The sequence below is a fragment of the Salmo trutta genome, chromosome 2 (assembly GCF_901001165.1).
Source record: "Salmo trutta chromosome 2, fSalTru1.1, whole genome shotgun sequence".
NCBI classification, from domain to species: Eukaryota; Metazoa; Chordata; class Actinopteri; order Salmoniformes; family Salmonidae; genus Salmo; species Salmo trutta.
In genome coordinates, this window is record NC_042958.1 from 70,130,869 (window position 1) to 70,151,576 (window position 20,708).

At 40.5% G+C, this 20,708-nt stretch overlaps 1 protein-coding gene across 2 annotated transcripts; it reads right to left on the reverse strand.

Annotated features, from left to right (window-relative positions):
• Positions 1-390: 390 nt before the first annotated feature.
• LOC115162097 (DDB1- and CUL4-associated factor 7) lies at positions 391-19,803 on the reverse strand. 2 transcript variants are annotated; one of them, XM_029713070.1, is made up of 7 exons: positions 19,302-19,803; positions 13,990-14,148; positions 4,833-4,944; positions 4,078-4,196; positions 3,535-3,744; positions 3,178-3,295; positions 391-2,531 (listed from the first exon to the last, which is right to left on the reverse strand). In XM_029713070.1, the coding sequence occupies exons 1-7, from the start codon at positions 19,437-19,439 to the stop codon at positions 2,359-2,361; spliced, it is 1,029 nt and encodes a 342-aa protein (XP_029568930.1). In that variant the 5' UTR covers positions 19,440-19,803; the 3' UTR covers positions 391-2,358. The 2 variants fall into 2 exon arrangements, with proteins under 2 accessions (XP_029568930.1, XP_029568925.1); XM_029713065.1 differs by having other exon boundaries at positions 391-2,534.
• Between the last annotated feature and the right edge of the window lie 905 nt (positions 19,804-20,708).

A 20,708-nucleotide genomic window follows, 5' to 3' on the forward strand; every position in this document is an offset into this window, starting at 1 on the left:
TCTCTTAGTATGATAATGCGCGGCCCCATGTCACAAATATCTGTACACAATTCCTGGAAGCTGAAAATGTCCCAGTTCTTCTATGGCCTGCATACTCAGACATGTCATCCATTGAGCCTGTTTGGGATGCTCTAGATGTCCCACCAATATCCAGCAACTTCGCACAGCCATTGAAGAGGAGTGGGACAGCAATACACAACTCTATGTGAAGGAGATGTGTCGCACTGCATGATGCACAGTGGTCACACCAGACACTGACTGGTTTTCTGATCCATCTGTGACCAACAGATGCATATCTGTATTCCCAGTCATGTGAAATCCATAGATTAGGGCCTAATTAATTAAAATTGACTGATTACCTTATATGAATTGTAACTCAATAAAATCTTTGAAATTGTTGCATGTTGCATTTATTTTTGTTCAGTGTAGTTCATATTTATTTAACAATCCCTTGAAAACAGCACATAGGCTTAGTTGTCAATGGTTATAGCAGAGCTGGGGGTCTCCTTGACCCAGAGCAGCCAAATCGAACGCTCTGCACCGTATTGTGACGTTTTATTGATAACAACCTATAGGGGGGGTGCACGCAAGCAGATGAGGAAATCTGTCTAGGATAGAATAAATGACACAGTAAAACCTGCAAAAAGGGTGAATGTAAACAGAGAGAAGAGAAAAAAAAGCATTGCCCTCCCCTGTACCCAATAAAAAAAAGTAATAAAACAAATCAACTTTTTTTTGACAGCCCTCCCTTATTCCCCTCCCCCCCCACCACCACTGACTAAGCCTATTAATGGTGTGTCATTTTTTAAAGTTGGTTGCCATAAGGTGACACCAGCTGTCATGGCTGTTTATGTCATTGTGACAGTGTTACGTAGCCCTTACGACCGAGGCTTGAAGTAAAATGTAAAAAGTACAACCCCTTCTTGATATGACATTTGCACCTCAACAATACAATATCCCTCTCTGTACATTACAACAATTCATATACATTCACCTAATCTAGTTTATACACAAAGTGTTTAGGGTTACCTTTAGCACTAAGAACATGTTTTACAATATTTTACAGGCAGAACCAAGTAAGACAAATAGGAAAGCTGTATTGTAGTAGTGGATGAATAAGTTCAATGCAGATATTAACTGTAGTTTGTATTAAAGATGTTTTTCATATCACAATTGTCACTGTGTTCAATGGCAAAATTGTAAATGTGAAGATAAACATTTTTTTGAATACCTGAACAGTTGAATTCAGTCCCATTTTAAATATAACCATATGATCTGAAACTGTGTGATTCAGACATAAATGGGGTGTTAAGAGAATAAAGATATTGTAAATTACAATGGCCACTCAACTAATAACTACGTACATTATACAGCATTTTTAAAAAAAATAAAAAAGTTTAAAAGCGGAACCGGCAGTAGAAACAATAAGAGACTCCCTGCCCCCGTTTCGGTCAAAAGCTGAGGGGTGGGGCTGGAGAAATCTAACCACTCAAATTCGTAGACAGCTATGGATGCAAGTACTGACCATTCATGATATCAAAACTATAGTTTTACCATGTTGAGGCTATACAGTGTTTACATTTACTTTGTTTACAAACATGAGCTTATATTTTGGGTTCTGATTTGGAACGACTTTGAACTAAGCTCATGAAGCATTTATAGGTTATAGTATTCAAGAATCAAATGGGTACACATCATTAAATGTATAAGTCCAAAAATGAATGTAGCAACGGCTGATTCTACCAAAGACCACTTTAAAGAAATAGACCCATTCACATGTTAAAGCCTATACGCTTATCAAACAACATGCTGAAAAGTCTCAGATTTAAACAAAGTGCCCTGGTAAGTGTGGGTATAATTGTGATAAGTTGAGTCTTTTGGCTACTCTTGATTTGTGTTCTTGTTTTCCCTTCACAAACATGATCTCACAATGAACCGCATCTTATTCAAACATGTCTGTCAAAAATAACAGCCGCTGAGAAAATTCTAAATTGAGAGGCAGCCATGGGGAGTCTTGAGCATTTCCGTAAGTTACTCAGGAGGGTGTAAACATTGTCTGTGGGTAACGTTGTCGCCCCCCTTTTGAATGTAAAGGGCGTCTATAACATTATCCTCAAATGAAAAGGGCAACAACACATACACAATCCAGTATCATACAGTTCAGTCCTACATGAACAGGAGTCCCTGTTGACGTCAGATCATAAAAATGAAGTTGCCATGTCCGTTCTTGAGCGGGCCGGAGTTACACTATCCCTCTCGGTTTACCAACTGTATTAAAATAGGACGTCGACACTGAGCTCAGATCAGATTCCAAGGATCACCTCAGACTGTCCCGCTAAGAGCTGAGCCCAGGTTATGTCAGACGCGGAGAATCTCTAGGCAGTTGTTATAGCAGATTGCGATCCAGTCAGGCTGGGTGGATGCCCACTGGACGTTATTGATCTCGCCTTCGGCCGTGTAGGCCAGGATGGGGTCCTCGATGGCCCTGGGCATCTGCTGGATGTCCCAGATCAGTGCCTGATGGTCATCCGCTACTTTCCGGACAGGAAAGGGGACAGTAGTTAGTGTATTGTAGACTGAAATCAATGCTTGTGTTCTGGGCTACTAGAGGGCAGATTTGATAATCGATGCTATACATTTTTCAGCCCTGTGCTCTAGTTTTACTAAATAATTCCATGGGGATGTTATGGAACAACGATTTATAAAATCTCACCAGCGGTGCAGATGTGCCATTTCATTTATATTCATATTTTCTGAGAATGTCTGATGTTTTTGTCAACAGAATCTTATGGATTAATCAAATCAATAATATACATTTAAGGGATAGTTCACCCAAATTACAAATTGACATATGTTTCCATACCTTGCAAGCACTCTATTGAAGGACGGAGTGCATTGCAAGCTTTGAGTTTGTTTACCTAGCCACTGCCACCATCCGCCAACTTTAGCATTTTACACCCAAAAACCAATTTAAGTAACTGTACCCTATATTATCATGTTTTAATTTAAGTACAAATAATCCCAAAGTCCTTGGCATTTTCCATATATTGCTTAAAAAAAAAAAGGAAACAAATACGTTTTTTTTTTTTTTACTTGGAAGGTTAGCACATGGCTGGTTGGCACATTTGCACATGGATAATACTGTATAAGATAAGCAGGAGGAAACAGAGGGCTTACCTGCTGTACAGATGTGGCAGGAGGAGTGGGGCGCCCAGGCGATTCCGTTGACACAGGCGCGGTGGTTGTTAAGTCTGGCCACTGGGGTGCATGGCACACGGACATCCAAGATCACCACCTGGGACAGACAGAGAAAAACGCGCATGCTAAGGTAGAATACATATAATCATAGACCACTAGAATTTTTATTTAGCATAATTGACCGACTTTTACTGGTCCAATATTGTAGCCAGATAACCAAACATGCATTATTTGAATTGCTATAGCATTGATCAATCACATGATTGAAATCACATGCAGTACAATGAAGGATGGGACAGACATGCAGATGAACAGGCAAAAAGATGCAGAGCTGACCTCCATTCCATCCATCGCCATGGTAGCCAGGTAGTTGGGGTCTTGTTTGTTCCAGCAGAGGCGGAGCAGCGGGTGGTGCTGGGGGTCTTCGTAGATGATGGTGCTGTGCTCCAAGTGGCGCAAGTCAAACATGCGCACAGAGCCGTCTGCCCCCACCGACGCAAACATGTCCCGGCCACCACCGGCTCGGCTGAATGCGATGTCATAGACCTGCGACAAGGACACACACACATACGACAGACATTTGGTGAAATAACAGGTGACATCTGTTTCGATAGAAAATATGGTTTGTTCATAGTCTATTGACTTGACAGATACTTTAGGCAAGTATGGCTAAAATACAACAACTGACAACGGGTGGAGGCCATCATTTCATTGATCACTTAGAACATTGCTATACCATTACATTGCCTATGCCCAATATCCAGACTAGCACACTACTTAGCATGAATGGCCAATACATCACCACATACTAAGTACGCAAGTGTGGATATTGGAACTTAATTTATTTCAGCTCTGGCCTAACCCCTGCAGTGCCTTTACCTCTTTGTCATGGGCGATGAGCTGAGTCTTGACATGGCCAGACACCAGGTTGACCCTGCCTAGTACCTGACCTGTCTCCAGGCCCCAGATAGTGCAGGTGGTGTCAATACTGGAGGTACCTACAGAGAAGAAACATAATGAGATTTATTGAACAGGATCTTAAGCACTTATAAATTCGTAATATGTTGTATGAACTGGAATTTCTAACATATCATTTCAATTGCAGGGGACCCGTTTTGGCTTGTCAGAGATAAAACTACTGGCTGAAATTATACAAAAGCTTTACAACACATCTTTAATGATGCCTTCCTATACCCTTTAAGGCCTATGTATCATTCATAAGCAAATGGCATGCTATATAAAGGGTGGCAAAAGGGTTATGCTGCATTTGACAAAGCAACAGATGTAAGGACCTTTTATATCACCTTTCATGTAGTATGACTTTGCTTAAAAAATGTCAAGTGAAGTGTCGATGTAGAGCTAATGAAGACATTATGAATGCTCTACACAAAGTCTTAGGGTTTTTTAATTTTTTTTAAAATGAGACCAACCAAGGCTGTATAACAATGACACCTGGAGAGCTAATGGTATATGCTAGAGTCTCTTGTTTGTGAAGAGACGTCAAGAGCTCATACTTGCTCAAGACTCAATTGTTTGCTATTGACATTTAGTGTTCAAAATAAGCTAATCTGGAAGAGGCGTCCAGAGAATCCGGTAATATCCATAAAAAAAAAAAAGGATAAAGTTATTCTCACCCAGCAGGTTAGGGTCCACCTCATTCCAGTCAAAGGATGTCAGCGGTGCACAGAAGTCAGAGTTTTTGTTGTTGTTGAGCAGGCATTCCAGACGAGTCTCAGTGTCACTCACCTGTCAGGACCAACAAAAGTTTTTTTTTTTAAATCACCGAATCAAATGAAGCAGACATATTTATACCCCCGAGTGTTCCCCCCTGGATAATTTGTATGTCCACCCTGGATAAGTTTTATGTAGAAAGACCACGAAGCTCAGTTCTGGTGACTTTTCAAAAAGGGCATTCTACTCTAAAATGAATGAAAATTTTATTATGCTGACACCATCTAAAATATACATTTCCAACTCCAGAAATGAGCACAACAACAACATATTGGAAAAATGATTTGTTACAAATATTTATACATATTGGACCATGCATCTAGACTATGCTTGGTCTATATTATCAGATATGCCATTAGCAATAAGCATTATCACCTGTAGACCAACTGATGCAGCATTATGGCTATAATTTAATAGGCAGAAGCATGGGGTAGCCCATCTGCATTTACTCTATTGGGCTAAACACCAGACAGATCCCAAATGTGATCTCTAGATTTAAATTGGTGCAGTTCACGTATATTTAGGAGTTGAGAAATAAATAAAGTAGAAATGGAAAGCTGGGATCCCCCGCTTTAAAAAGAGGCCATTAAAACTTCTGTTTCCACCCACGATTGCAAGAACTGGTATGCATTGAATGCTTGTCAGAATGCATGTTTCTCTCACATAGAACACACAACAAGCCGACTAGGTAAATAGATAACCCAATAGTAAAATAGTTTTTCAGATTTTTCTATTCATTACTTGTTTTCATTGCAGAGGAAAAGATAAAATGTGGACTGTTCTAGCATCTTCAAAGTGCGCCTCGGCAGAAATATATATGTTTTTTTTTTTTTGTCCTGGTGGCAAATAACTGCAGCGCCACCCTCCCCTTTTTTGCTTTATATGCCAAGCCTATAAATAACTCCAACATGCAGCTATGAGCTTTTGACAGTTGTAGAGATAAAGCAGGAAAGCAGAGACCAATCTTCATATACTAGTTGCAATAAAATTATTTCCCCAATTAAGAGGGTAGTCCCAGCCGGGACTCGAACCTGGCACAAGTGACTGTCAACCCAACACCTTAACCGTTGCGCCAACTGATCCGAACCTCTTCACAAAGTCACTAGGTATTGGGTATAAAATTAGGATCCCCATTAGCTGTTGTAAAAGCAGCAGCTACTTTTCCTAGGGTCCACAGAAAACATGACATAATACAGAACATTAGACGAGAACAGCTCAAGAACAAAACTACAAATATTAAGAAGTATATATATTTTTTTTTAAAAAGGCACACATAGCTTACAGTACATATCAATACATACAAACTATCTAGGGCAAATAGGGGAGAGACGTTGTGCCTTGAGGTGTTGCTTTTAGTGATGCACCGATATGACATTTTTGGCCGATATCAATATCAGATATTTTCCTTGCCCCCCCCCCCCCCAAAAAAAAACCTATACTGATAACCGGTATTAACATTTTTAGCAGCCTTAAGCATTCTAGTACAGTTAACACACACAAAGTGGTTTAAGGCACTGCATCTCAGTGCAAGAGGCATCACTACAGTCCCTGGTTCGAATCCAGGCTTTATCATATCCGGCCGTGATTGGAAGTCTCATAGGGCGGTGCACAATTGGCCCAGCGTCATCCGGGTTTGGCCGTCATTGTAAATAAGAATTTGTTATTAACCGACTGGCCTAGTTAAATACAGGTTACACACACACACACACACAGACACACACACAGACACACACACACACACACAGACACACCAAAAAGTTATTGTTGGCACTTACGCATGTCTCCATTACCAAACCTATATTTCTTTCACTTACTTCCTGTGCAGTTTCGTTGTTCATTCGTTTCATTCTCAACCAGGATTTTTATGGAACGCCGTTTGGGTCTTTGCATGTCAAAAAATATACTATTTAACACGATTTGACTTGTCAAATAGTTACTTGACATGTCAATTAAGCTTGCTGACCAAATCAGGACCACAAATTTAACGTGTTCCTAAGTTTTTTTTACGTAGTTATTACCTATCACTCGTATTTCATATGTCACGACGACTCATATGCTATGATGCTGGTAAAGTTGTCTCGCGCACCTACAGTGCTGGTCATAAAAAAAGCTAGCTAGCTCATGGATGCAAACAATGTTCTTTCCCAAAAACATAGCGAAACGACATCTGTTTCAGTAGCTATATAGTTAGCCAGCTAACTATATAGCTAGGTGTCATCTAAAATAACCTTAATATAAAAGAGTTCTTATTTGATTAATGGTGGTCGGACCCACCTATGTGAAGCTATCCACAATAAGGATTAGCCACAACAGTGGACTTTGCGTTTAGCATTCAAAATAAAAAGTATGGCATAATTATTCAATTTGTATTCATTTGCATCACTGTCAATGGCATACTTTTATTTTGAAAGCAAACTGCAAATTCCACTATTGTGCCTAATCCATTTTGTAGCTAGCTTCACAACACATAGCCCTGTCCGGTCGAGCCTCACTAGCTAGATGAAGCTAGCTGGCTGCTTATAACGTTAGCTTTGGGAAACAGGGTTAAGTACCTGGCTAGCTATTTATTTAAGTCAATTTCAATAGACAAACAACAAGTGGCAACCTAGCTAATACTCACAAGGTTTCCTAAATCATTGCAAAGAATAAATGAAAATGACTGCAGTTTCTACTGGTCATTTTTTTCAGGCTGGTTGTATTGGTGCTAGCTAGGTACCAAGCTAAAAGCTAGCTACCCCAGAAGTTGCGGTGCAACAAATGCTTTATAACCAACGCGGTATTGAAAACACATCGTTCGTGGCCGGTGTTTTCAGACTTTTGTACAGCTTTGACAGTGCTACTGTATTTTTTTTGGACACAAAGACCCAAACAGCATTCCATAGTATGTATGTTGTGAAGCTAATAGCAGTGACGCTATTACTGTGTAACTCCAGTAGGGCAACATCTGAAAAAAAATTGCACACTTGGTAGTGTACCGGTGCTCGACCAGTCGGCGAAAGCCAACATCACCCACGCCAGAGAACGGTTGACTGTCAAGGGCAATGAATTCCATTATCTTGGCTTTAATGGATTTCGCCTTTGAGTTGTCTCGCTGAAATGTTCTTACTCTTTCAAATGACTGCTCGATCCACACAGCTTTGAAATCGGTGTTAAACTAGACAGACGTCGGCCGATACCGATGTTGGCATTTTTAGCTAATGTCGGCCGACTCCGATATGTTCACCGATATATCATATATCCCTAGTTGCATTCTGTTTTTTTAAACCAGGGTTGCTGTTCATTTGAGCAATATGATATGGAACGGAGTACCATGCAATAATGGCTCTATATAATACTGTACGCTTTCTTGAATTTGTTCTGAATTTGGGGACTGTTAAAAGATCCCTGGTGGCATGTCTGGTGGGGTAAGTGTGTGTAAGTTGACTATGCAAACAGTTTGGGATTTAACACATTGTTTCTTATAAAAAGAAGTGGTGCAGTCAGTCACTCCTCAACTCTTAGCTAAGAGTGACTTGCATGCATAGTATTTATAATCCGCCCTCTGATTACAATGAAGAGCAAGACGTGTCACTCTGTTCTGGGCCAACTGCAGCCTAACTAGGTCTTTCCTTGCAGCAGTCAACCACATGACTAGACAATAATCAAGATAAGACAAAACTAGAGCCTGCAGAACTTGCTTTTTGGAGTGTGGTGTCAAAAAAGCAGAGCATCTCTATTACGGACAGACCTCTCCCCATCTTTACAACAATTGAATCGGGATTTGACGATGACAGTTTACAATCTAAGGTAACACCAAGTAATTTAGTCTCCTCAACTTGTTAAACAGCCACACCATTCATGTCATGGACACACATGCTTTGTTTAATGCCAGTGGTAGGTCATTGGTAAAAATGAAAAACAGTAGATGGCCTAGAGCTGCCCTGCAGTACGCCACACTTCACATATTTGACATTAGAGAAGCTTCCATTAAAGAAAACCCTTTGAGCTATATTAGATAGAAAGCTCTAAATCCCCAATATGGCAGAGGTTGAAAAGCCATAACTTTTCAACAGGTTATGGTCAATAATATCAAAGGATGCAATGAAACCCAACAGTTCAACTCCCACAATCTTCTTCTTATCAATTTATTTCAACCAATCATCAGTCATTTGTGTCAGTGCAGTATATGTTGAGTGCCCTTCTCTATAAGCATGCTGAAAGTATGTTGCTAATTTGTTTACAGAGAAATAGCATTGTATTTGGACAAACACAATTTTTTCCCAACAGTTTGCTTAGAGCTGGCAGCAAGCTAATAGGTATGTTGTTTGAACCGGTAAAGGCTGCTTTACCACTCTTGGGTAGTGGAATGACTGGCTTCCCTCCAGACCTGAGGACAAATACTTTCCTCTAGGGACAGATTAAAGATATGACATATAGTAGTTGAGCCCCCTACCATCCTCAGTAGCTCTTCATCTAAGTTGTCAATGCCAGGTTTGTCATTATTGATCGTTAACAATCATTTTTCCACCTCTCCAACACTAACTTCACAAAATTCAAACTTGCAATGAATTTCATTAATTGTTTTTTTTCTTTTTATGGATGAATATGATGGCTCACTGTTCATTGTTGGCATTTCCTGCCTAAGTTTGCCCACTTTGCCAATGAAGTAATCATTAAAAACATTGTCAACATCAAATGGTTTTGTGATGAATAAGCCATCTGATACGATAAAAGATGTGGTTGAATGTCTTTCATTTAAAGTACGCCAAAGTTTTTTTTATATCATTGATCTTGGCTTCATAACACAGGTTCTTCTTTTTTGTTGTTGCGTTTAGTCACACAATTTCTCAATTTGCAGTAAATCAGATGTGCAGCCAGACTAAGACACTCCTTTTGCCCCATCTCTTTCAACCATACAGTTGATCAATTCCTCATCAACCCATGGAGCCTTAACAGTTCCAAGTCAGTTTAACAGGTGCATGTTTATCAATAATTGGAAAAAGCAGTGACTGTTAGCGCTTGGTGGCCTATAGCAACACAGCAAAATAAAGGCTTCAGATGTGCCAATTGAACCTGCAACCACAACTCCTCAATAACACTTGACATCAGATCTTCTCTAAGCATTACAGGGATATGGCTCTAAATACATACAGCAACACCTCCCGTATAAGCATTTCTGTCTCTTCTATAGATGTTAGATCCTTGTATTGCTACTGCTGTATCATCAAATTAATCATTTTTGTTAGTCTCTGAAAAGGCTAATATATTAATGTTATCTGAAGTTAGCAAGTTATTGATTTCATGAAACTTAGTTCTAAGGCTACATAGTGTCAAGAAAAAGTATGCGATGGCCTCCCGAGTGGTGCAAGGCACTGCATCGCAGATATTGGCTGAGCCACTAGAGATTCTGGGTTCGAGGCCAGGCTCTGTCGCAGCCGGGAGACCCATGGGGCAGCGCACAACTGGCCCAACGTTGTCCGGGTTAGGGGAGGGTTTGGCCGGCAGGGATTCCTTGTCCCATCGTGCACTAGCGACTCCTATGGCAAGCCGGTTGCAGTGCACGCTGACACGGTCGCCAGGTGTACGGTGTTTCCTCCAACACATTGGTGCGGCTGGCTTCCGGGTTAAGTAGGCATTGTGTCAAGAAGCAGTTGGGCTGTGTTGGTTGGGCTGTGTTTCAGAGGATGTACGGCTCTCAACCGTCGCCTCTCCCGAATCCGTACACGAGTTGCACTGATGAGACAAGACTACCAATTGGATAGCACGAAATTGGGGAGAAGACCTTTGAAGATTGTTGACTTCCATAAAGCTGGAAAGGGTTACAAAAGCATCTCTCAGTCCACGGTAAGACAAATTGTTTATAAAATTGAGAAAGTTCAGCACTGTTGCTACTCTCCATAGGAGTGGCCGTCCTGCAAAGACAACTGCAAGAGCACAGCGCAGAATGCTCAGAGGTTAAGAAGAATCCTAGAGTGTCAGCTAAAGACTTACAGAAATCTTTGGAACATGTTAACATCTCTGTTGACAGGTATATGATACGTAAAACACTAAACAAGAATGGTGTTCATGGAGGACACCACGGAAGAAACCACTGCTGTCCAAAGAAACCTTGCTGTACGTCTGAAGTTCATAAAAGAGCACCTGGATGTTCCACAGAGCTTCTGGCTAAATATTCTGTGGACCGATTAAACTAAAGTTGAGTTGTTTGGAAGGAACACACAACACTATGAGTGGAGGGGGGAAAAAGGCACAGCACACCAACATCAAAACCTAATGCCGGCCATAGCGGATGTAAGCAATGTCCCCACGCACTCTGGAAGCTTTCATGGCTGGAATAAGTTCTTTCCCCTTCTGGCACACAGCTTCAGCATAGTCATCTGAGGAAGATATACGTTCCACTCAAGTTCTTGGCTTTCCAGAGGAGCTACCTTGGCCTTGTTCACTGGGCAGCTCGCGGCTGCCCAGTGAACGATTGCATAAAGGAGTTCTGTATCTATAATTCTTAAAATAATTGTTTTTTGTCAACGTTTATCGTGAGTAATTTAGTAAATTCACCGGAAGTTTTCAGTGGGTATGCTAGTTCTGAACAAAACATGCTAATGTAAAAAGCTGGTTTTTGATATAAATATGAACTTTATTGAACAAAACATGCATGTATTGTATAACATAATGTCCTAGGAGTGTCATCTGATGAAGATCAAAAGGTTAGTGCTGCATTTAGCTGTGGTTTTGGTTTTTGTGACATATATGCTAGCTTGAAAAATGGGTGTGTGATTATTTCTGGCTGGGTACTCTCCTGACATAATCTAATGTTTTGCTTTCGTTGTAAAGCCTTTTTGAAATCGGACAATGTGGTTAGATAAAGGAGAGTTGTCTTTAAAATGGTGTAAAATAGTCATATGTTTGAAAAATTGAAGTTTTTGCATTTGAGGTATTTGTAATTCGCGCCACTCTATACCATTGGATATTGGTGAGGCGTTCTGCTAGCGGAACATCTGTCCCTAACAGGTTAAAAAGATCCTTCACCCGTGATAGAGAGATAGTACTGTCCTCAACGGTACTCTCACCAGCTTTGGTCTTTGTCATGGTAGCTAGCAACGCAGGTTACACTGTTACTCCTCGCAGTTCCAGACAGTGCAGGTCCCAGGGAAGATTGAACACAAAGAGCAGGTATCTAGACAGCCATAAACCCAGGACAAACTGTGGCCCCAGCCACAATAGCTAACCGCGTTGTTGGTTGTGTTCAAGCCCTCAACCCCCGAAACCCTGCTAGCTAGGCTAGCAGCTCCGCCAAATAGCTCCTCAGACCCGGCCATGGTCGGCAGGATCACTGGACAGAGAGTAGCAGTCCCAGCAGCTGATAACAAATGCGTTGTGGGTTCCAAAGTAAAAAGTTGGCGATCTATTAAGAAACTTCCCAAAACAACAAACCGAGCTCTCCCTCGTTCAACAGGAATTGGCGTGAGCAGATCGAAGCAGTGTTAACCTGATATGGATAGGGGGCAGTATTTTCACGGCCGGATGAAAAAAACGTACCCGATTTAAACTGGTTGCTACTCTTGCCCAGAAACTAGAATATGCATATGATAGATTTGGATAGAAAACACTCTGAAGTTTCTAAAACTGTTTGAATGGTGTCTGTGAGTATAACAGAACTCATATGGCAGGCAAAAACCTGAGAAAAAGTAAACCAGGAAGTGTAGGATGAGAAATGTAGTTCTTTCTAGTCCCTTTCGAAACTACAGTATCTGTGCTGTTACATTGCACTTTCTAAGGCTTCCATTGGCTGTCTAAAGCCTTCAGAAAGTGGATTGAGCCTTCTCCTGTCTCTGGGCAGAGTATAGGAGCTCAGTTACTGAGTGGTCTGCTTGAGGACAAAGAGATTGGATATGCGTGTTCCCGTGAGCACGCTGTTTTTTCTTTTCCTCCTTGAATGAATACACCATTGTCCGGTTGGAATATTATCGCAATTTTACGTTAAAAATACCATAAACATTTATTTTAAACAGCATTTGACATGCTTCTAAGTACGGTAATGGAACATTTTGACTTTTTGTGTCTCGAATTGCGCTCGCGCGTTACCCTTTGGATAGTGACCTGAACACACGAACAAAACAGAGGTATTTGGACATAACTATGGATTATTTCGAACAAAAACAACATTTCTTGTGGAAGTAGCAGTCCTGGGAGTGCATTCTGACGAAGATCAGCAAAGGTAATACAATATTTCTAATACTAATTCTGAGTTTAGGTTGCCCCGAACTTGGCGGGTGTCTGAATAGCTCGCCGTGATGGCGAGCTATGTACTCAGAATATTGAAAAATGTGCTTTCGCCAAAAAGCTATTTTAAAATCTGACACAGCGATTGCATAAAGGAGTTCTGTATCTATAATTCTTAAAATAATTATGTATTTTGTCAACGTTTATGATGAGTATTTTTGTAAATTCACCAGAAGTTTTTGGTGGGAATACATTTTCTGAACATCACGCGCCAATGTAAAAAGCTGTTTTTGGATACAAATATGAACTTGATTGAACAAAACATACATGTATTGTATAACATAATGTCCTAGGAGTGTCATCTGATGAAGATCAAAGGTTAGTGCTTCATTTAGCTGTGTTTTGGGTTTTATTGACATATATGCTTGCTTGGAAAATGGCTGTGTGGTTATTTTGGTCTATGTACTCTCCTAACATAATCTAATGTTTTGCTTTCGCTGTAAAGCCTTTTTGAAATCAGACAACAAGGTTGGATTCAGGAGAGATTTATCTTTCAAATGGTGTAAAATAGTCGTATGTTTGAGAAAATTGAATTGTGGTATTTTAGTTTTTGTATTTCGCGCCATGCGATCCCATTGGCTGTTGGCTAGGGGTTCCGCTAACAGAACGCCTAGATGTAAGAGGTCGCTACACTACCCCCGTCAGGAGAGCGTCTTCCCACGCGTCTCTATATCAAGCCCTTCACATGTATGGACCTCTCTGATTGGAACCGCTTGACGTTGACGCTAGAGGTAGGGTTAAGGTCGCTACAATATTCAGGGTAGGCACAGATCTGGCAGTGGTAGGCTATTGGCTTCTTACCCTCCAAATGCGCAGGTAGTCTCCACTGGTAGCCAGCAGGTCAGGATACACCCCCTTGGTGTCGGGAATCCACATAATTTTTGTGGTGGGGTAAGGGTGGTCGAATGTGTTCCGGCAGACAAACTCTGAGCTCTCCTCCTCCAATCCAACTATCTGAACCTATGGGGAAAACAGACAATAACAACAGCATGGGGCGGTAGGTAATCTAGCGGTTAAGAGCCTTGGGCCAGTAACTGAAAAAGGTGCTGGTTCAAATCGTCGAGTTGACAAACCTGCCGATGTGCCCTTGAGCAAGGCACTTAACCCATATAGCTCCTGTAAGTCGTTCTGGATAAGATATGAACATTTTAAATGTGCGGTCAAATCACAGCAAAAAGGTTGATTCTATATTAAGCCTGCTTGTTTTCTGTGATGAGGATAAGTATGATAAGCCTGTATTATTGAACTTTATTTACTGGAACTGCCCAACAGTGACACCTTTGTTTTATTGACAGTGACGGATATTGTTGCAATTGTGCTAGTCTAATTAATCAGGCTGAAATAGACAACTAATTTGTATATACAGCCTGACACTAGCAGTCATTTCTCAGTGTAATAGTTAGCACAATGGAAAAATTCGGAGTACAACGCATTTCTAATCCCTGGATCTGAGCCATATCTCACGTCGGCTCCGCGGTGTCTTATAAGCAAGCAGGTCAGATGTGCTGGCTAGGCAAGGGGTTAATTGTAACAAATTACAAATCTGAGTCTAATCTGACACCTCTTCTTACTGATAAAAATGATATGGTTAGGTACATGTAGAACGTTCCGTAGGTCAATAATCAAGAAAGAGGCGACAAGAATATTTACAATTCGACCTGAAAAAACATTCGTCATCAATAAAACAAAAGTGTTCATAGATTTAAACAAAACTTCCTAGGTATGTACATACACTAACCCAGCCTGGTCTCAGACAAGCGTAACATAGTAAATGTAATTCCTGGACACTCAAAAAAAGACAGTTAACCTCTACGGGCTAGGGGGCAGCATTGAGAATTTTGGAAAAAATGTGTGCCCATTTTTAACTGCCTCCTACACCAACTCAGAAGCTAGAATATGCATATTATTGTTCAGGTTCGGATAGAAAACACCCTAAAGTTTATAAAACTGTTTGAATGGTGTCTGTGAGTATAACAGAACTCCTATGGCAGGCAAAAACCTGACAAGGTTTCATGCAGGAAGTACCCTGTCTGACAAGGAGTCGTGCGTCTTGCATCTGTTTATTGAAAAGTAAGGATCTTAGCTATAACGTGACAATTCCCAGGGCTCCGATAGGCTCTCAGAACCCGGGAAATACCTGAAGGTTGACGAGGCAGCCTCAGGCTGAAACACATTATCGCCTTTGGTAAGTGGCGGATCAGAGGACCTTTGAATGAGGCGCGTGCACGATTCGCCCCTGTGGAGAAATTTAATTCGGCTGTTTAGGCTCATTGCATATTGCCGGTCGGAATATTATCGCTTTTCTACGAGATAAATGGCATAAAAATTGGTTTTAAACAGCGGTTGACATGCTTCGAAGTACGGTAATGGAATATTTAGACATTTTTTGTCATGCCATGCACGAGACCGTGATTTAGTATTCTGATAGTGTCTAGAACTCACGAACAAAACGTCGCTGTTTGGATATAACGATGGATTATTTGGGAAAAAACCTACATTTGTTATTGAAGTAGAAGTCGTGGGACTGCATTCTGACGAAGAACAGGAAAGGTAAGAACATTTTTCTTATAGGAAATATGATTTTGATGAAGGCTAATCTTGCCGGGTGTCTAAATAGCTAGCCCGTGATGCCGGGCTATGTACTTAGATTATTGCAAAATGTGCTTCATCCGAAAAGCTATTTTAAAATCGGACATATCGAGTGCATAGAGGAGTAATGTATCTATAATTCTTAAAATAATTGTTATGCTTTTTGTGAACGTTTATCGTGAGTAATTTAGCAAACTGTTAGTAAATTCCCCCGGAAGTTTGCGGGGGTTATGCTTTTTCTGAACGTCACATGCTAATGTAAAAAGCTGTTTTTTGATATAAATATGAACTTGATTGAACAGACATGCATGTATTGTATAACACAATGTCCTAGGTGTGTCATCTGATGAAGATCATAAAAGGTTAGTGCTGCATTTAGCTGTGGTTTGGGTTTATGTGACATGATATGCTAGCTTGAAAAATGGGTGTCTGATTATTTCTGGCTGGGCACTCTGCTGACATAATCTAATGTTTTGCTTTCGTTGTAAAGCCTTTTTGAAATCGGACAGTGTGGTTAGATTAACGAGATTCTTGTCTTTAAATAGCTGTAAAATAGTCATATGTTTGAGAAATTGAAGTAATAGTATTTCAAACGATTCAAAAATCGCGCCACTGGATTTCAGTGGCTGTTACAACTTTTCAACTACTTAGAAATGTTTTGCTACTTTGCAACTACTTAGAAGGGCTGGCGGTATATCGTATTTTACTATATACACACCAGTATTGATGCACAGACCGGTTTGGCTTTTTCCCCTTTACCTTATATAATTGTATTTGAATGTTTGGTTTGTTAAATATGCTGTGTGTAAGAACCATTTTTATAGTTTACACTGCTACTTGAGCTCTCTCGGAGTGCATTTGTTGTTGCTTGACCACGAGACACTTGTGTTCAGTCTGCATGGTTACTGCAGCACATGCAACAATTTTGATGACATCGATGTTGTTTCCAGTTTGCTTCTTAATATAAATCCACAAGTGTTCTACAATTACACAATTAGTTTGTGTTTCTTACATCTGCAAACAGCTAGTTTGTCTTTTCTTATTAGAATTTAGCTAAATTGTGTTAGCCACTAATGCTAATTAGCTGGCTAGCTAGTCACAAAAATGTACTGAAATCAAAAGTAGCAAGCTAACATAGCCTAATACCAGTATTGGTGTAGACCTATAGGGTCCCCTAGGAAACACTGGCCATCCATTCTGGTTCCAACCCTGTCACAATAATGCCTCCCTGGCATTTTCATTTCTTGTCATGTCAAACAATGTATTCAAAAAGCCCACTATTATTTATATTCTCACTATAGAATTAGAATGAACATTCTATTTCCATGATTCCAAGTGTTTTGATCTAAATTGCAAAGTGGTAAAAATAAGGTGTTTTTAATGCCCATATCGTGCAGCCCTAAAATCATACATCATTATAGAATTACAGTTCAAGGCTCAATGACTGGATGGTATAAACGTGTCTCCCACAGAATCTACTCCGGAAAATGCGAAAATTATTGTGTGAAAATTATTTCAAATGAGCGCAGGAAATGCAAAAATGTATGGAAATGCAGGAAATTATTTTAGGTTGAAGTTGAATTGAAGTGTAAAACAATCAGAATGGAACAAGACACATTCAAATCACTTAGAATGGATGCGGTACCACCGTAGGGTCACGCACTACTCATAAAGCACATTCTGAACTTTTATTATTCAAAATCGTAAAATACCGTGTATATATTTTTTTTATACCGTGATATATTTTGGTCATGTCACCCAGCCCCTACTACTTGGCATGTTAGCTAACCCTTCCCCTAACCTTGCTAACGTTAGCCAGCTAGCCAGAATTCATAACGTATAAAAGTTGACACCTACACATTCCAGGGTTTTGCTGTATTTTTACTCATTTCTACATTGTAGGATAATAGTGAAGACATTAAAACACACATATGGAATCATGTAGTATATTTTATATTTGAAGTAAGTAGCCACCCTTTGCCTTGATGACAGCTTTGCACACTAGGCATTCTCTCAGCCAGCATCATGAGGTAGTCACCTGGAATGCATTTCAATTAACAGGTGTGCCTTGTTAAGTTATTTTGTGGAATGTCTTTCCTTCTTAATGTGTTTGAGCCAATCAGTTGTGTTGTGACAAGGCAGGGGTGGGTATACTGAAGATAGCCCTATTTGGTAAAAGACCAAGTCCATGTTATGGCACGAACTGCTCGAATAAGCAAAGAGAAACAACAGTCCATCATTACTTTAAGACATGAAGGTCAGTGAATCCGGAAAATTAATCACTTTGAAAGTTTCTTCAAGTGCAGTTGCAGAAAACAACCACTACGATGAAACTGGCTCTCATGAGGACCGCCACAGGAAAAGAAGACCCAGAGTTACCTCTGCTGCAGAGGATTAGTTCATTAGAGTAACCAGCCTCAGAAATTGCAGCCCAAACAAATGCTTTACAGAGTTCAAGTAACAGACATCAACTGTTCAGAGACTGCGTGAAATCAGGCCTTCATGTCGAATTGCTGCAAAGAAATCACTAAAGAACAGCAATAAGAAGAATAGACTTGCTTGGGCCAAGAAACATGAGCAATGGACATTAGACCGGTGGAAATCTGACTGTCTGATGAGTCCAAATTTGAGATTTTTGGTTCCAACCGCCGTGTCTTTGTGAGACACAGTAGGTGAACGGATGATCTCCACATGTGTGGTTACCACCATGAAGCACAGAGGAGGAGGTGTGAGGGTCCTTTGCTGGTGACACTGTCTGTGATTTATTTAGAATTTAAGGCACACTTAACCAGCATGGCTACCACAGCATTCTGCAGCAATACGCCATCCCATCTGGTTTGCGCTTATTGGGATGATATTTGTTTTTCAACAGGACAATGACCCAAAAACACATCTCCTGGCTGTGTAAGGGTTATTTGACCAAGGAGGAGAGTGATGAGTGCTAAATCAGATGACCTGGCCTCCACAATCACCCAACCTCAACCCAACTGAGAGGAGTTGGACTGCAGAGTGACGGAAAAACAGCCAACAAGAGCTCAGCATTTGTAGGGACTCCTTCAAGACTGTTAGAAAAGCATTCCAGGTGAAGCTGGTTTAGAGAATGCCAAGAATGTGTAAAGCTGTCAAAGGCAAAGAGTGGCTACTTTAAAGAATATAAAACATTTTGATTTGTTTAACACTTTTGGCTACTACATGATTCCATGTGTTATGTCATAACTATAATTCTACAATGTAGAAAATAGTAAAAATAAAGAAAACCCCTGGTATGAGTAGGTGTCCAAACGTTTGACTGATACCGTATATTAAGTAGGTGATGGACATCCATAAATGAATTTACATAAGAATAACACGAAATACTGAGACCAGGTTTACTAACCAAGTATTAGCACATTGAATAACAGGTTTCCGACGTTATTTCGAATTTGATGTACTTTGTTGTTACGGTGTTCCCCGTTCTACCCTAGTAAGATTAAATGTAGGTTAATTTGATTAATAATGGAATGTTTGGAGAGAAAATGCGTTACCTTGTTATTGTACTCCTCGACAAAGCTGCCAAGAGCGAGACGAAAGCGCTTGTCTGGTCGCACACTCCAATTCATTGCATATACCGTCCATGGCGCCTCGTATTTGTAAATCTCTTTGCGCTTACCGTGAAGCGACATGGTCAAGGCAGTGAAAAATCAATTTCTTCAAAAAATACCAACTAAAGCGAACTATCACCGGTGACTTAATCTACAACCGGGTTTAAATTTCCGAGCTAAATGCGTCTTGGAGGCCGATGCTCTTTTTTCCCTTTGTAGTAAAATAAAATGGCACTCAACGTTTCAATGTAGCTACTTTGTATAATCTGCAGTAGCCTTATGTTGATGACGAGCCCACCAAAACATTACAATACGTTTGCGAGGGTTAGCTGAAAAACGCTACATTGAGCACACAGAATAGACTGCAACAAACATAGGCCTATTCACCGAAGCAATGGCTGCTGTCTCGGACCACTTCAAAAAAAACACTGGCAGTAGGCTACCACTGTTGTATCAATGTGTTTATAACTAAACCAAGATAGATCACAGCTTGTTGTTTCCAATGGGAACAAATTAGTCATAGTGGGCTGAACAAGCAAGGAGGTGGGTAGAGCCAAGCACGCGCTGACGATATACCATTGGCGCGTACTAGTAATTATCTGCATATTTCCGTTAAGGAACGCCTATTCTGTGAAGTACGCGTGTGCAATAACTCAATTCGCCTTTGCACTCCTGAACAATGCGATTTGTAAAAACATTTGCAAAGGGTAAAGTCTACAAAACTTAATCCAACTCTGTTAATACGATATTGTCGTTTTTGAAACAGAAAACTGTTTTGAGATCAAATGTTTAATAGATAAGAAAATGTGCAGAATCTGGGCCAAAGTCCATCTCGTTCCATCTTCTCCCACTGGGGGCCAGTGGGCTTCGTCTCACTACCATATTTGGAATTGAGTGGAAACGCCAACCGGATGCTTCACATGTATACGTACAGTGAAATATCTGTTTCATTGCTCCATCTGTGGTGGTATGCTATGCACGTCAAAACGGTGCCGACGTTACAATTGAGGGGATTTTATTAATTTAGCCTAGGTAGGCGTGTTTTGCACCGAGTGAAAGAGCAATCGTTTGGCAACCAGGCTGCCTTCCAGCGGTGAAACAGGTGCCCTGTTCAAAAGCCTGTGGCGAAGTAAGCTCAAAACAAAGTGATGTAATTAAGCACGTGGAGTAATGAGTAGGATCAGTGGTGGGGAAAACAAAAAAAATGTTTTAGATGCATGCCAGCAAAGCCACTAAACTACACTAAACAATACATTAATTGCACTATAACGGTGACAAACGGTGCCCACAAACTGTTAGGTTCTACACAAAGCTGTCCCAACAGCAGAGCTTTCCTTTCAGCAGCATGGA

Coding starts and splice junctions, on each gene's coding strand:
- LOC115162097 (XM_029713065.1), bottom strand. CDS start 19,439: ATGTCGCTTCACGGTAAGCGCAAAGAGATTTACAAATACGAGGCGCCA. Junction 4,945..13,989: donor ACTACCTGCGCATTTGGAGG/GTAAGAAGCCAA, acceptor TGGTCCTGACAG/GTGAGTGACACTGAGACTCG. Junction 3,745..4,077: donor TCATCGCCCATGACAAAGAG/GTAAAGGCACTG, acceptor TCCTTGTCGCAG/GTCTATGACATCGCATTCAG.